This window comes from Tiliqua scincoides, chromosome 1 (assembly GCF_035046505.1).
Source record: "Tiliqua scincoides isolate rTilSci1 chromosome 1, rTilSci1.hap2, whole genome shotgun sequence".
In the NCBI taxonomy this organism is placed as follows: domain Eukaryota; kingdom Metazoa; phylum Chordata; class Lepidosauria; order Squamata; family Scincidae; genus Tiliqua; species Tiliqua scincoides.
In genome coordinates, this window is record NC_089821.1 from 53303873 (window position 1) to 53319176 (window position 15304).

The 15304-nt window shown below is 42.6% G+C and overlaps 1 protein-coding gene across 2 annotated transcripts in view; it reads left to right on the top strand.

The window, feature by feature from the left end:
* GTF2H1 (general transcription factor IIH subunit 1) overlaps positions 1-5959 on the top strand; it is a 33430-nt gene extending 27471 nt beyond the window's left edge. For both annotated transcript variants that reach the window (XM_066609515.1, XM_066609516.1), the window contains 4 exons: positions 2154-2244; positions 3866-3981; positions 4629-4721; positions 5531-5959. In XM_066609515.1, coding sequence (XP_066465612.1) covers positions 2154-2244; positions 3866-3981; positions 4629-4721; positions 5531-5617 — 387 coding nt within the window. In that variant the 3' untranslated portion in view covers positions 5618-5959. The remainder of the gene's footprint in view (positions 1-2153; positions 2245-3865; positions 3982-4628; positions 4722-5530) is intronic.
* The last annotated feature ends 9345 nt before the right edge of the window (positions 5960-15304 follow it).

Sequence of the window (15304 nt, forward strand, 5' to 3'; positions counted from 1 at the left end):
AGCTTAACTTAATTTCAGTTAAGCTGAAATTAAATCCAGATAAGTCAGAGGCTCTCCTGGTTCGGAAATCCTCGATGCAGGTGCTGGATTATCAGCTTGCTCTGAATGGGGCTGCACTCCCTCTGAAGGAGCAGGTCCGCAGCTTGGGGGTCCACCTGGACTCGCAGCTGCTCCTGGATTCCCAGGTGGCGGCTGTGGCTAGGGGGGCCTTTGCTCAGCTTCGGCTGGTGCGCCAGCTGCGTCCGTACTTGGATCGTGCAGACCTGGCCACGGTGATCCATGCTACGGTGACATCGAGGTTAGATTATTGTAACGCGCTTTATGTGGGGCTGCCCCTGAAGACGGTTCGGAAACTGCAATTAGTGCAGAATGCGGCGGCCCGTGTGGTCACTGGAGCCAGGCGGTTTGACTCTGTCAGCCCGCTTCTCCGGGGGCTACATTGGCTGCCCATTCGTTTCCGGGCCCAATTCAAGGTGCTGGTTTTGACCTTTAAAGCCCTATACTGCTCTGGGCCAGGTTATCTTAGAGATCGCCTACTCCCATACAATCCGGCTCGTCCTCTTAGGTCATCAGAGAAGGCCTTTTTACAAGTGCCGCCGCCTAAGGAGGTACGTGGGGCGGCGGCAAGAAATAGGGCCTTCTCAGTAGTGGCACCAATGTTGTGGAACTCCCTTCCCCTTGACTTGAGAATGGCTCCCTCTCTTGAGTCCTTTCGGCGAGGCCTGAAGACCTTGTTGTTTAACCAAGCCTTCTGACGTTCTGGCCTTTTTAACATCTTTTATATATCTTTTAGTTGCTTTTTTTACAGGGCCGATTCCTCTAAGAACTGCTGTTTTATGCTCTTTTATTCTGACTCTTCTGACTACTGTTTTTATGGGTTCTGCTAATGTGTTTTTTAATATGTTTTTATCTGTGAAATTATGTTTTAATTTGTTTTATATGTTGTTAGCCGCCCTGGGTCCCTTTTTGGGAGAAGGGCGGGATAAAAATAAAGTTTTATTATTATTATTATTATTATTAACAGTTGAATTTAGAAAAATTGTAGTGCTTGACTGCCATTTCAGTTACTACTGTTGTATAGTGGCCTTTAATCCTGAAACTCCATCCCCTAAGACTGAGTAACTTACAGCACAATCCTATGCATGCCTACCCAAAAGTGTCCCATTTAATTAAATGGGATTTACTCCCAGCTCAGGGTGTATTGGATGGAACCAATACATGGAAACTTATTCTTGTTATTGCTGTAACTCTTGCTTATACTGACAATCTGTCTATTCAGAAGTAATGCTAAACTATGGGCTAGCATTGTAAGTGGACACTGGCCTCGAAATCATGCTTTCTTTTCTCTCTGTTGAACACTGTTGTTTTCCTGCTTTAGCAACAAATCATTGCTGCTACGGTAGGAATGGAAATCTTCAACATCTGTTTGAGAGGAGAGTAGGGAGCAGACAAACTCAAGGCCTGGGTCCACTTATAATTGTATTGCTAAACCATGGTTTAGGATTGTGTCCGAATAGGTCTCTTTTGGCCTGCTGTTGCTGCTATTTAGTAGACTGCTTGGTGGTTGCGTTTAGATCAGTTTAACCCATTTTTGCTCAGCCCATAGGTGTACACATTTGGTCCCTGTTGCATATATGGGCAGAAATGGCTTAATTGTGAAATATATCTAAATTGATGGTTTGCCTTAAGAACTGTTTCCCAACTGTTAAGCTGATGGACAGTTTATAATAAATGCCCACTTGGGTATTTTATGCATATACCACTTTATTCTCTAGCAATATATTAAACTGTAATACATAAGGGAAAGAAAAGCAGTTTTTAAGTATTAGGTTGTATTCAAACCCTCTCTTGGATGAGTGCTGGCTCATGTAAGGGGAGATGCTTGAGTTTCAGCAATTCTGCCTTCTGTCAGCCTTCCTGTCTTGCCACATACCCTCTTGCTCCTGACAGTATCTCAACCTTCAGAAGCAGACTTGTGGAATACATGGCACTGAAGGGAGAATCACCACATTGGACTCATCCCCTTTCTGCATGAGAGAATCTTCATTAGAGAGGGTTTTTAGGTACAACACGAAGAGTTCTTATTTAAGTCTTTAGGCCGCATCCTCAAGATTTTATGAAGTGATGTGTCAGAAAAACATTTGTCTTCCAAGGTTCTCTCAAGTGGTGCTGCAAGTAGTACTATCACAGCCCTGTCACCCGGAGGAGCTCTTATGCAGGGTGGAACACAGCAAGCCATAAACCGTAAGTATTTCTATATTACTTATTCATGCATCATCAGCTATGCAAAATGGTCCCTCCTGACCATACAAGTATTGTAGGCTGTCATCATTGAGTTGAAGAGAATTCAGATGTTTAGAGACATCTAGTAAAGGTTAAGGTCGTCCCGTCCCATCCCCTCCCCAGCGTTAAGTCTAGTTGTGTCCGACTTTAGGGACGGTGCTCGTGTCCATTTCTAAGCTGAAAAGCTGGCATTTGTTCGTAGATAGTTTCCGTGGTCATGTGGCTGGCATGACGACACCTAAGCTTATGGAACGCCGTTGCCTTCCTGCCAAGGAGGTACCTATTTACGTACTCACATTTTTACATGCTTTCGAACTGCTAGGTTGGCAGGAGCTGAAACAAGCAACGGGAGCTCACCGTTCACACGGATTCAAACTGCCAGCCTTGCGGTCAACAGGCTCGTCAGTTCAGCAGTTTAACCATCTAGAGAGATGATAATTTTGAGGGAGGGTAAAGTGGGCTTGCTCTACCTGTTGTCTTGAATATTTTGTCAACTCTTGGAAGGCAAAATCTTTGCTTCTCTTATAATCAGTCTTGAGCTGTAATCTGTTTTTGAGATTACTAAAGGGCACAACTTACCTGAGCAGAGAATTACATTAAGATTGTGCCCCTCTCTTTGCCATTTGAGGCTGTCAGTTTTGTACCAAGGACTTTTCCAAAGGTAATAATTGGCATTAAAAGATGCAACAAGAAGTCATTCAATATATTGAGAATAGTTTGGGAAGGAACAAGTTGAAGTGCAAATAAAATATTCCTTCTCCAAATTCCTTCTATCCTTTTATTAACCTAGGTCCAATTTTTGACAATTATATAAAATCAGTATCTTTATCAATATCTTATTATTTTTACTTTCATCTCTATAAGCTTGACTGTTTTTTGTCCTTCATTTTGAGAGGCAGAAGAAATATATAAATCAGATGTTGAGTCACAACATCTCACAATTCTATGAGTGAGTAAAGCATGATCCTTCTCTGGAGTTCTTCAGCTAGTTACCCTTCTGTTTTCTGGAGAACTCTTGGATTGGGAAAGTATAAATCAAGCTCCCAGCTGGATAGATCCCGTTTCTGGCAGTGGCAGACTGTGTTCCAGGCAGGGTTTTTGCCATGCTTCTATAGGTGGTAGTAGTAATCATGGGATCATTTTTTGGAGCATTCTACAGGGGAAAAAAGTGACAATTTGCAGGAGCTATCCCCTGCAAACACTAGTAGTGCTTCAAGCATTGTTGAAGTTGCAGCTGTCCACAGTAGCAAAAAAAAAATATTTTTAAGAACGTAAGAGTTTTAAATGTAGAAGCCCCACAGCAGCCACTCACCCACACAAAATTCAAGTTTGGCAATGGTGATGGGAGACTGGTTTAAAAACGTAACTGGAATTAAGAGTGTGTGTGTACTTTGTACATCAAGTGTACTTTGATATTGGTCTTGTGCCTAGTTTGTGAGAGTGCCCTGAGTTGCAGGTATTGAGTACACCTCTCTGTCCACTGACAAATAGTGGAATATAATTGTGTAGTTACATACTGCGATTATTCAGTGCATGCATTACAGCATAAATGTGACTTGTCTTCATGGTTTTCTTATTGCAGAGATGGTGCCAAATGATGTTCAGTCAGAACTAAAACACTTGTATGTGGCGCTAGGGGAACTGTTGCGACATTTCTGGTCTTGCTTTCCTGTTAATACACCATTCCTAGAGGAGAAGGTAGGGAGGTTCCCAGTTTGCTTTTATCAGTTATGTTAGCGATAAAATAATGCAGATAAGATAGTATTCTGTAGTGAAATGCACGTGAATATCACATGCTCAGAGTGTTGATTAATAGCATAAATGCACTATAAATGTTGTATGGGTTGGATCAAAAACTACCCTTCCTCTCACAAAAGTCACCTTTAGATCTAGCCCATGCAGGTGCACTGTTATGTGGATAGAAGGAGAACCTATTTATATTGTAGCACTGCAGTCAGGAGGAAGTTTGCTGTTTGAATGAATTTTGTCCCAACTGAGCTAGAATTCATATATAACAGTTCTTCAAAATACTTCAAAAGAGGTGGTATTTGTTGCTTTGGTTTTCAAAAGAACTTTGAAATTAAGAGATGCAAGTAATGGGCTATTGAAGATCTCATTTCAGTACATATATGTTGCATATTAATGAGGCATGCAGTTCAAATTGTAGAAGTTTGAAAACAAACTTGGCATACTGAAACTAGTGAAGTGCACTTCCTAATGAAGTAGCAGCTTCAGTATGTACAGTAATACAAAAAGCTTGCACTATTTTAGACTACAGAAGCAATGTGTTTAATTCAGAAGAGCTGGTTTTAATAACTTGTGTTCTGATATTTTAATATTTTCAGGTTATGAAAATGAGAAGTAATTTGGAAAGATTTCAACTTACAAAGCTCTGCCCATTCCAAGAAAAAATTCGGAGACAGTATTTAAGCACAAATGTAAGAGGGATGTTGTTCAAGTTATGCATATACACACTTTTCATGCACTTCTCTTTGATTGAACTACACTTGCCCTCACATCCAGTATATACTGTGAATAGTAACCATAGTTATTTCCATTGGGAGTAAATTGCCATCAATTGATTCATCTTACTATGGCAAAATAAATGAACCATTGATTTGGGAGCTTTTACTTATAACAATTACGTGTTGGGTGTAGTGTGGAAAATGTACAGCGTCATTTGAAGCATTTCTACAACCAGCTACCTTACTCTTTAAAATGTTCCATTGAGGTCTCATCAGCTACATCCATTTCTCATAATTCAGCAGCAGGCTTCCTGGCACATCAGAGAATGGGTTTAAAGAGCAGGAACTTGGCCTAATGTCCACTGACAGTCTTTGGGTAGGGATCTCTAAGCTTTGCCATGATAGTGTTGCTCTATTATGGTTGGAGCCCCCAGCACAGATTAATTTCTGATGCACCAAAGGGGGTTTTGCTGTGTTCATTGCCTGTCAAACAAATGACCTTCCATTGCATTATAAAGAAAAAGTTGGTCACCTTTTGTGCACATTCTTTAAAGTTCCCTTCCACTTGCTAATTATATATTGCTTGCATTTACTATTGTTCTGCAGTATTTAGGTTGTAAAGCTTGAAATGAAAACTTTCACCTAAATTTTCTACACTATTTAATATAACTGTTCTCTTGTAATTCTGTTCTTATTAGTAGCAAAAGGTGGAATATTTAGCTTGGATATTGTCAACATATTAATTTTTGAGATAATTATAATAGACCTTGCATCTTTTTCAGCTGATAAGTCACATAGAAGAGATGCTGCAAACAGCCTACAATAAATTTCACATGTGGCAGTCTCGACGTATGCTGAAGAAAACGTGAAGACCCAGTGATGTCCAAGTCTGAGTGGGAAAATTTGCAATAGCTGTAGGAACACAAGTATCCAATGTGTAGAACTTACAGACACTGCAAGAAAGTCGGCATCATATGGACTTTTGAGAATGATGCTAACTGAACTTGCACACTTTTTGGAAAGGAACAGAGGTCAAACTTGAAAACTAGGGAGTTAAAAGGAACCAAACCCAGAAGAGTTGCGTGGCAAAAATATATATATATATATAATTTAAAAAGACACTGTTTACGCAGTTACTCAGGAACTGCTTTTGATTTTCATAAAGAGCTGCTTTCAGAAATAAAAACTTTAAAAAGGGTGTATTAATAAAATCCAAGATTGTTTGTCTAGTTTTTTAAAGTGTATGGCACAGGGTAGAACTGAATATTTCTTCCTTCACTGTATCCTGGCATTTTAATTGAATTCTGTTCGTAATTCTAGAAACAAGTTTAAGCATTTTAAATATAACTCAGACTGTTGTGCCTCAAATTCCTAAAGAGGTCTGTTACTAAGAAACAAGCTTTTTGCCATGTCTCCCAACAGATCAACAGCCATTGCACTGAGAGAAGTGTGGTGTTCAAAGGAGGCACACTTAAGAGAGTGCAGAAGTTTATGCAGGACTTTTACCAGCCATTGTTTGCATGTTTTCTTTTGAGTGCAAGAGTGCTACTGCGGTTTTTTTATGTGAGATTTGTTTGGTGATAAGAAATTCATTTTTAAAGTAAGTTTGAGAAACTTACAAAAGTAATAACTTTTTATACCTTTGAGAGATCATAAATGTGCTTTTCTCGGTTCTCTCCTAATGACTGTTAGCGCTAAATTTGGCGACTAGATAATCACTGAAGAATGAATATACAATATCTTTGGATATATTTGAAATCTATACCATATTCTGGTCCCAACAGGAGGCATTTCACTCCTTCATAAGATATATCTGCCATGTGTTAAATACTTGACTTATTAAAGCAAAGTACACTTGTTTTATATAGTCTATGGAGTCAAACTCCTCATATTTTATTGTCTCAATGTCTTCCTCGTTAACAGTCTCTGCTAGGACCAAGCAAGCGTCTTAGATTATGTGTAATGAGACCTATTGAGATGTTTCATAAAACTACTGGTTTGTGACTGTAAATTAGGAGGCTGATTATGGCAGCTGCTGAAGTTCACTGGAAAGACAGAAATTGAATCCTGTTGTGTTCAGGATAGTTTGCTTCAAAAAAAGATTATTAGAAGAACTTAATTCTTAAAGCAGCTCCTTTGTATTACTGCTTTACAGTGTGTGGCATGGGGGATTTCTATCCATCTTGAGCGTCTATACACACTAGCACTTACTAGGTTGGGAACTACAAGTGTTTCTCCTTGTGAAGAGTGTGTACCTGTTTACATGCTTGCATCGTGTTTTTCAGTGCAACTTTAAGCAAGCCACTGTATCTCTCTTCTGAAATACTATGGAACAGATTTAAGGCATTCTTCTTAAACTAGTTGCTGCTTGCCTTGTCAAAGAAGTTGCATGGTACAAACTAGTATCTAAAGATTTTGCGGCAAGACAGAAAAACTGTTTCTCTTCTACCAAACCCAGCAGCTTAAAGTGCTGTGTGAAAAGCTGGAATTAATCATGAATATTAAAGTGATGCTCCTGTGGGAAAGTCACCTTGTCAAAATATGGTTCTGGTAGTATGTGATTACATGTGACTTTGGATAAGCCACTCAAGTAATGTAATCCATTCTGATGGCCTTGATGGCAACTGTACCAATGATGAATCTTAACAATGCTCATCTTTTAGTGTCATCTCTGCAACAAACACTGTACTTAAGATGACAAACTAAAACAGCTTCTCAAATTGAGAATTTCTTGGGTTGACACACATTCTAGTTGATCCTGTGGCTGTGAAGGCATAAGAAAGTAGATGCTTGCACTGACATTTCTTTGAGCAATAATTAGCTGATATGAACTTTAAAGGTGGGTCTAAACAGAACTTGTTCAGGCAGAAAACTAGATTGACAGTTAACTTATTTTGCAACACACTATTCATTTTCTTCCTGGTATTTCAGGTTTTCATAGAAGCACCAGATGTTGAATACTGTAGTTGCAGAAGTAACAACAAATAGAGCTAAGCACTTTTTCATTTTTCAATTATTTGACTAAGAATGACCACAGTCCTCCCCTACCAGAAGAAGGTAATAGCAACCTATCATGCACACTTCCCTTATAGCTTTTCCCTCTTTTTGCCATCTGACCTCCACTGATTCCAGCACTACTTAAGCATGGTCCAAAACTGATGAGTGACTTAATCATTAACTGTGAATTGTTTTTTGCTAACCATACAGTCATTGAAATTTGAACTTGTATTTAATGGATATTCATACAACTTGTATCACTTGGCATCGATCAAAAGTTGTAGAATAAACCTGAATTCTGTAGTCAAGTCTTTTCTGATACTTCAGGGTGTCTGTTTTGTTACATTTCTTACCCAGAGCAAACACCTAAGCTAAAGAACCAAGTAACTTATTTGAATTTAAAATGCTGTTTTTGTGCATCTGAATACTTTTAAAAGATTCTTTTGTTTTTGACATACCAAGCCATCACTCACCTTCAAACTCTAAATTGAAAGTATGCCAAGTTTCCATTGCCATGCTACATTTGAGGCATTTAAAATACAGAAAGAAAACATTTGAGACATGCTGTTGGTCTTTATGGAGTGTGGGTGAAGTGGCTGAAGCTTAAAACTATAATGGACAAATAATTGTGGTCTGCCAGGGCTTTCATCCAAGGAAAAATGAGTTCCACCTCATTTTGTGGTACTGACTTAGACTTTTGGGTTCTGTGGATTGCTGTTGTGCCTAGGATGGCACCCACAGTATCCAGGAATGTCTTTCCTCACTTGTTTCAAATGCCAATGGTGCAAATCTTTCTTGAAAGTATTTGTGATCTTGTGACTTTCCTTTGTAACCTCAAGGCTAGTTTACTACAGTGGGCTCCTCCCTCTAAGCATTATTCTGAAACGTCCATTGCTGCAAAATTTGGTGGCTGATCTTGAGTTCCTGGAAGCTTATATATATTTCTTCACCAACTGAACTGGCTTCTACCTTTATTCAGTAAAACTATAAGTGGCTTGGACCCACCATACCATACTTGCAACATCCAACCACCTCCTCTGCATAAGAGATGCACCTTTGGGCATGATAAACTTGACATGGCATACTTTTTGGTGGCAGTCATGTAGTTCTGCACTGGAGCTGGCCAAGCAAGCCCTCAAAGCAAATACCATCTTTGTTCAAGTCAGAGTACCAAGTACATGTGGAGGTTTAGTTCCCCTGGAGGCTTTGTCAAAAGCCAAAATGTAGGGATCAGATTTTGTATGTCCCTAATTTTAATTGACACCCACGTGCTTAATTTGCAGGAGGGTTGTACATGCTGTCAATAAATTTTTACCCCAATTATTGTAGAAGTTCTAACTGTGTTCATGCATGAAAGATGTCTAAGGAGCTCTTCTATGCCACCCTGCCCCTGAAGAAATCACATTTACCAACTGTTGAACCTGTGGTTGTGCCACAACCACACTTCATAGATCAGGTATCTTTGATCCATCTCAATCTGGTTGCCAGCCTGAATAAGGACCTTAGCTGCCCCCAATTGTTGACAAGAACATAAGAACAGCCCCACTGGATCAGGCCATAGTCTCATCTAGTCCAGCTTCCTGTATCTCACAGTGGCCCCACCAAATGCACCAACGAGCACACCTGATAACAAGAGACCTGCATCCTGGTGCCCTCCCTTGCATCTGACATAGCCCATTTCTAAAATCAGGAAGGTTGCACATACACATGGCTTGTAACCTGTAATGGATTTTTCCTCCAGAAACTTGTCCAATCCCCTTTTAAAGGCATCCAGGCCAGATGCCATCACCATATCCTGCGGCAAGGAGTTCCACAGACCAACCACATGCTGAGTCTGTCCTAACTCTCCCAACACTCAACTTTAGTGTATGTCCCCTGGTTCTGGTGTTATGTGAGAGTGTAAAGAGCATCTCTCTATCCACTTTATCCTTCCCATCCATAATTTTGTATGTCTCAATCATGTCCCCCCTCAGGCGTCTCTTTTCTAGGCTGAAGAGGACCAAACACTGTAACCTTTACTCATAAGGAAGGTGCCCCAGCCCAGCAATCATCTTAGTTGCCCTCTTGTGCAGCTTTTCCATCTCCACTGTATCCTTTTTGAGATGTGACGACCAGAACTGGACACAATACTCCAGGTGTGGCCTTACCATCAATTTGTACAACAGCATTATAATATTAGCTGTATTGTTTTCAATACCTTTTCTAATGATCCCAAGCATAGAATTGGCCTTCTTTACTGCCGCCGCACATTGGGTCGACACTTTCATCAACTTGTCCACCACCCCACCACCCCAAGATCTGATCTGTCACAGACAGCTCAGAACCCATTAGCTTATATGTGAAGTTTTGATTTTTTGCCCCAATGTGCATGACTTTACACTTACTTACATTGAAACGCATCTGCCAATTTGCTGCCAATTCTGCCAGTTTGGAGAGATCCTTCTGGAGCTCCTCACAATCGCTTCTGGTCTTCACCACTAGGAAAATTTTGGAGTCATCTGCAAACTTAGCCACCTCACTGCTCAACCCTGTCTCCAGGTCATTTATGAATAGGTTGAAGAGCACCAGTCCCAGGACAGTTACTTGGGGCACACCGCTTTTCACTTCTCTCCATTGTGAAAATTGCCCATTGACATCCACTCTCTGTTTCCTGGTCTTCAACCAGGTCTCAATCCAGGAGAGGACCTGCCCTCTAATTCCCTGACTGTGGAGTTTTTTCAGTAGCCTTTGGTGAGGGACCGTGTCAAACGCCTTCTGAAAGTCCAGAAGATATATAATGTCCACGGATTTTCCCACATCCACATGCCTGTTGACCTTGTCAAAGAATTCTATAAGGTTTGTGAGGCAAGGCTTACCCTTACAGAAGCCATGCTGATTCTCCCTCAGCATGGCTTGTTCGTCTATGTATTTTGAGATTCTATCTTTGATGAGGCATTCCACCATCTTACCCGGTATAGATGTTAGGCTGACTGGCCTATAGTTTCCCGGGTCCCCCCCTCTTTCCCTTTTTAAAGATAGGTGTGACATTTGCTATCCTCCAATCCTCTGGCACCGTGGCTGTTTTGAGGGACAAGTTGCATATTTTAGTCAAGAGATCAGCAACTTCATTCTTCAGTTCCTTAATAACTCTAGAGTGGATACCATCAGGGCCTGGTGACTTATTGATCTTTAATTTATCAATGAGGTCTGAAACATCTTCTCTTTTAACATCTATCTGACTTAATTCCTTGGTCAGGAGGGGCCGTTCGGGCAGCGGTATCTGCCCGAGGTCTTCTGCCGTGAAGTCAGATGCAAAGAACTCATTCAATTTCTCTGCCATCTCTAAGTCTCCTTTTATTTCCCCTTTCCCTCCCTCACCATCCAGAGGGCCAACCACTTCTCTGGCGGGTTTCCTGCTTCCAACATATTTGAAGAAGCTTTTATTATTCCCCTGAATGTTGCTGGCCATGTGTTCCTCATAATCTCTCTTGGTCTCCTGTATCACCTTCTTATATTTCTTTTGCCACAGTTTATGTTCCTTTTTATTCTCCTCATTAGGGCAAGACTTCCATTTATGGAAGGAAGCTTCCTTGCCCTTCACAGCCTCTCTAACTTGGCTGGTTAGCCATGCGGGCACCCTCCTGGACTTAGTCGAGCCCTTCTTCCTTTGTGGTATACACCTCTGCTGGGCCTCTATTACTGTTGATTTGAACAACCTCCATGCTCTCTGCAGAGACTGGACTTTTTTTACCTTCCCTTTCAACCTCCTCCTAATCAGCCTCCTCATTTGAGGGAAGTCCGCTCGTCTGAAGTCAAGGGTTTTTGTGAGAGATTTGCCGGGTATTCTTCCCCAACATACATGTCGAAACGGATCACAGCATGATCACTGTTCCCCAACGACTCAGTAACGTTTACATCTCTAACCAGGTCCTGAGTACCACACAATATTAAATCCAGAGTCACCTGTCCTCTGGTGGGCTCCATGACTAGCTGCTCTAAGGCACAGTCATTTAGCATGTCAAGGAATCCGGTCTCCTTTTCGTGACCAGAACACAAATTGACCCAGTCTATATGAGGATAATTGAAGTCCCCATGATTACAACCCTGTCCCTCCTTGTCACCTCCCTGATCTGTTTCCTCATTTCAAGGTCCCCTTCCGGTTTCTGGTCTGGAGGACGATAGTATGCCCCTGGTATTACATCGCTCCTCAGGCCTGGTAATTTAACCCACAGAGATTCTATGGTGGAGTCGGACCCGGCTTCAATCTCTACTTTACTGGATTCTATCCCTTCCTTAATGTAAATGGCCACCCCACCTCCAACACGCCCCTCCCTGTCCCTCCTGTAGAGTTTATAGCCTGGGATTGCGGTATCTCACTGATTCTCTGCATTCCACCAGGTTTCTGTTATGCCCACTATGTCAATGTTTTCCCTTGTCACCAGACATTCTAGTTCTCCCATCTTTCCTTCGGGTATTTGCATAAAAGCATTTGTACATGGAATGCCCCAGGATGGGCTGCTTATTAGCTCCTTTGTCCCCGCATCCTCTCACTGTGCCAAACTGTCCATCACATCCCATCATGCTACCATTCCCAATTTCTTCTCCTACTCTGCCTTTACCATGTTGTTCTCTAACCTCCCCATCCTCGTCCCATAGGGATGAGGAGTTCTGAACCAGATGCCCCGCGGCTCCTGTCGTCTTTCCCCCAGGGATCAGTTTAAAAGCTGCTCTGCCACCTTTTTAAAGTTATGCACCAGCACTCTGGTTCCATTCTGGTTTAAGTGAAGCCCGTCCCTCTGGTACAGGCCCCGCTTGTCCCAAAACGTTCCCCAGTGCCTAATGAATCTAAACCCCTCCTCCCTACACCACCATCTCATCCACGCATTGAGACCCCAATCTCCGCCTGCCTAGCTGGCCCTGTGCGTGGAACAGGTAGCACTTCAGAGAACACTACCTTTGAGGTCCTGGCTTTCAGCTTCCTACCTAATAGCCTAAATTTGGCCTCCAGGACCTCCCGACTACACTTGCCCACATCATTGGTGCCGACATGCACCACAACTGCTACCTCCTCCCCTGCACTAACTACCAGCCTGTCTAGACAAGAAGTGATGTCCGCAACCTTCGCACCAGGCAGGCAAGTCACCATGCGGTCCTCACATCCGTCGCAAACCCCCCTCTCTATGTTTCTAATAATCAAATCCCGCACAACAAGAAGCCCCTGATCCCCCTCCCGCCGAGGAGTATCCTAAGTGCGTTCAGGCCCGTTCCCTGGAGAAGGGGTCCCCCCAGGGGATTGTTTCCCTCCTCTCCAGGATGACATCCTTCAGCCCCAAGACTTCCCACCCAGGCAGCTGAAGAGCTGCACACCTGAGGTTGGGGCAAAGCCTGATCATCCCCAGAAGTCTCCCCATGGTCCTTCTCTGCCTTCCTCTGCTTCTCCAGGTTGGCCACCAAGGCTTCAAGGGAGCAGACGCGTTCCCCAAGTCCCTGGAGCTCCTTGCACCGAGGACACGCCCATGACTTATGCCCCAGAGGCATATAGTCATACATGTCGCACTCGATGCAAAACACTGGATAGCCCCCAACCTGCTGCTGGCTGTCTGACTGCATAGCTTTTTTAATTTTGTTTTTGTTTAGGGGTACCTAAAAACCCTACACTGGTTAGCAGCCCTCTTCACAAGGGAAGAGAAAGGGCGGTATCTGGGGCCCTGGCTTCCTCACCCTGCTGCTGAACTTGCACAGGTGCTAAACTCGCAGTGCCTTACCTGGCACTTTGTTCCTGAGGCACTTTGTTCCTGAGGCACTTGGTGTCCCAGAGGCCATGCACGCTTCTCCAGAGAGGCTCATGTGGTGGCAGGCACTAGCTTTATACTCCTAGCTAGCTCCTCCTCCCTCCTTCCTTGCTGACTGAAAAGGGGCTGGTCTTCCCAGGTGAGATTTCCCTGAATGGGGTGCTTGGAGTTGCCTAATGGGGCTCTTATCAACTCCTAAAGGACAATGACTATGCTAAATTGCCCTGGCTGGGTGGGAACTGGCCCTTCCTAGGTTCTTACCCTCCTACTTCAGTTCTCAGAGGGTGGACTGTTTTTTAACTTCAAGCTGATTTTTTATTTGAGTTTAAACTGCACTGGTTTAAGAGTTTTTTGGCTTGGCAGAACTTACACACTAAGGTTTAAATCCTGTTTAGCCCTGCTAAAATCCTGCTTTTATTAAGTGTGCACCTTTATTTTATTTATTTATTTATTGCTCTCACCTAGCTCCTGTGTTCTAATTTACTGAACCTTTACATTATGTTCTAACTTAGATTAAGTTTAACTTGGGTTAAGTATAGGGTTAATTTAAACCAAGTAGAAAAACTTGCTTTAATAATAATAATAAAACTTTATGTTTATCCCGCCCTTCTCCCTAACGGGACCCAGGGCGGCTAACAACATATTAAAAAACAATAGAATTTAAAAAACATTAATACAAACAGATAAAAACATTTAAAAACACACTACAGGGCCATAAAAACAGTAGTCAGATTAAAAGAGTAAAAGAGCAGATCACCGAGGAATCAAGCCTGTAAAACTAAAAGATGTATAAAAAGTTGAGAAGGCCAGAAATCAGAAGGCTTGTTTAAACAACAGTGTTTTCAGGCCTTGCCGAAAGCTCTCAAGAGAGGGAGCCATTCTCAAGTCAAGGGGAAGGGAGTTCCATAATGTTGGTGCCACTACCGAGAAGGCCCTATTTCTTGCAGCCACCCCCCGGACCTCCTTGGGTGGCGGCACTTGCAAAAAGGCCTTCTCTGATGACCTGAGATGGCGAGCCGGATTGTACGGGAGTAGGTGGTCTCTAAGATATCCTGGCCCAGAGCAGTATAGGGCTTTCCACTTTATCCTCCCCTGTTTTATTTATATTTCCAAGTGCCTGTACCTTGGGCTCTTACTCACAAGTAGGACTCTGCTCCTGCTCAGAGTAGACCTCTGTGCGCATTTACGTATTGATTTTTATTGCCCTCACCTAGCTCCTGTGCCCCAGCTTGCTGGACCTTAGAATCTCTCCTTCAGGTTAGATTAGGTGCTAACTTAGGTAAAGCTAAGCTAAAGGTAAAGCTAAATTTCAGTGTTGATCTAAGGTTGATTTAAGGTTAGAAGACAAAGAGTTAGAAAGAGTACACTTACCTTCTCCTTCTCTTCCTCCTCTCCTCTTCACAACTCAGGGAGTCTTCCCTCTCCTTCTCCAAGACTCAGAGGTCCACTCAGAGGTCCTTCTCCTCACACAGATGCTAAACTCACGGTGCCTTACCTGGCACTTTGTTCCAGTGTCCCAGAGGCCATGTGCACTTGGTGCACCAGGCACTTGGTGTCCCAGAGGCCATATGCACTTCTGCATCACTTTCATTCTGATGCTTGAATGTGAAGAGACTGGATGCTGTAGCTTTTCAGGTCTTTCTAAATAGCTTGGCAGTTTTTCACATGGGGACCCACCAACTTTACTGACAATATGCCACAGTGCATGTAGTCCTTTCTGGCAGGAGTTGATAAGTAGTGAAGGGATAATATAGTGCCTTGTGCTGAGGGCTAACCTGCATAGTCTTG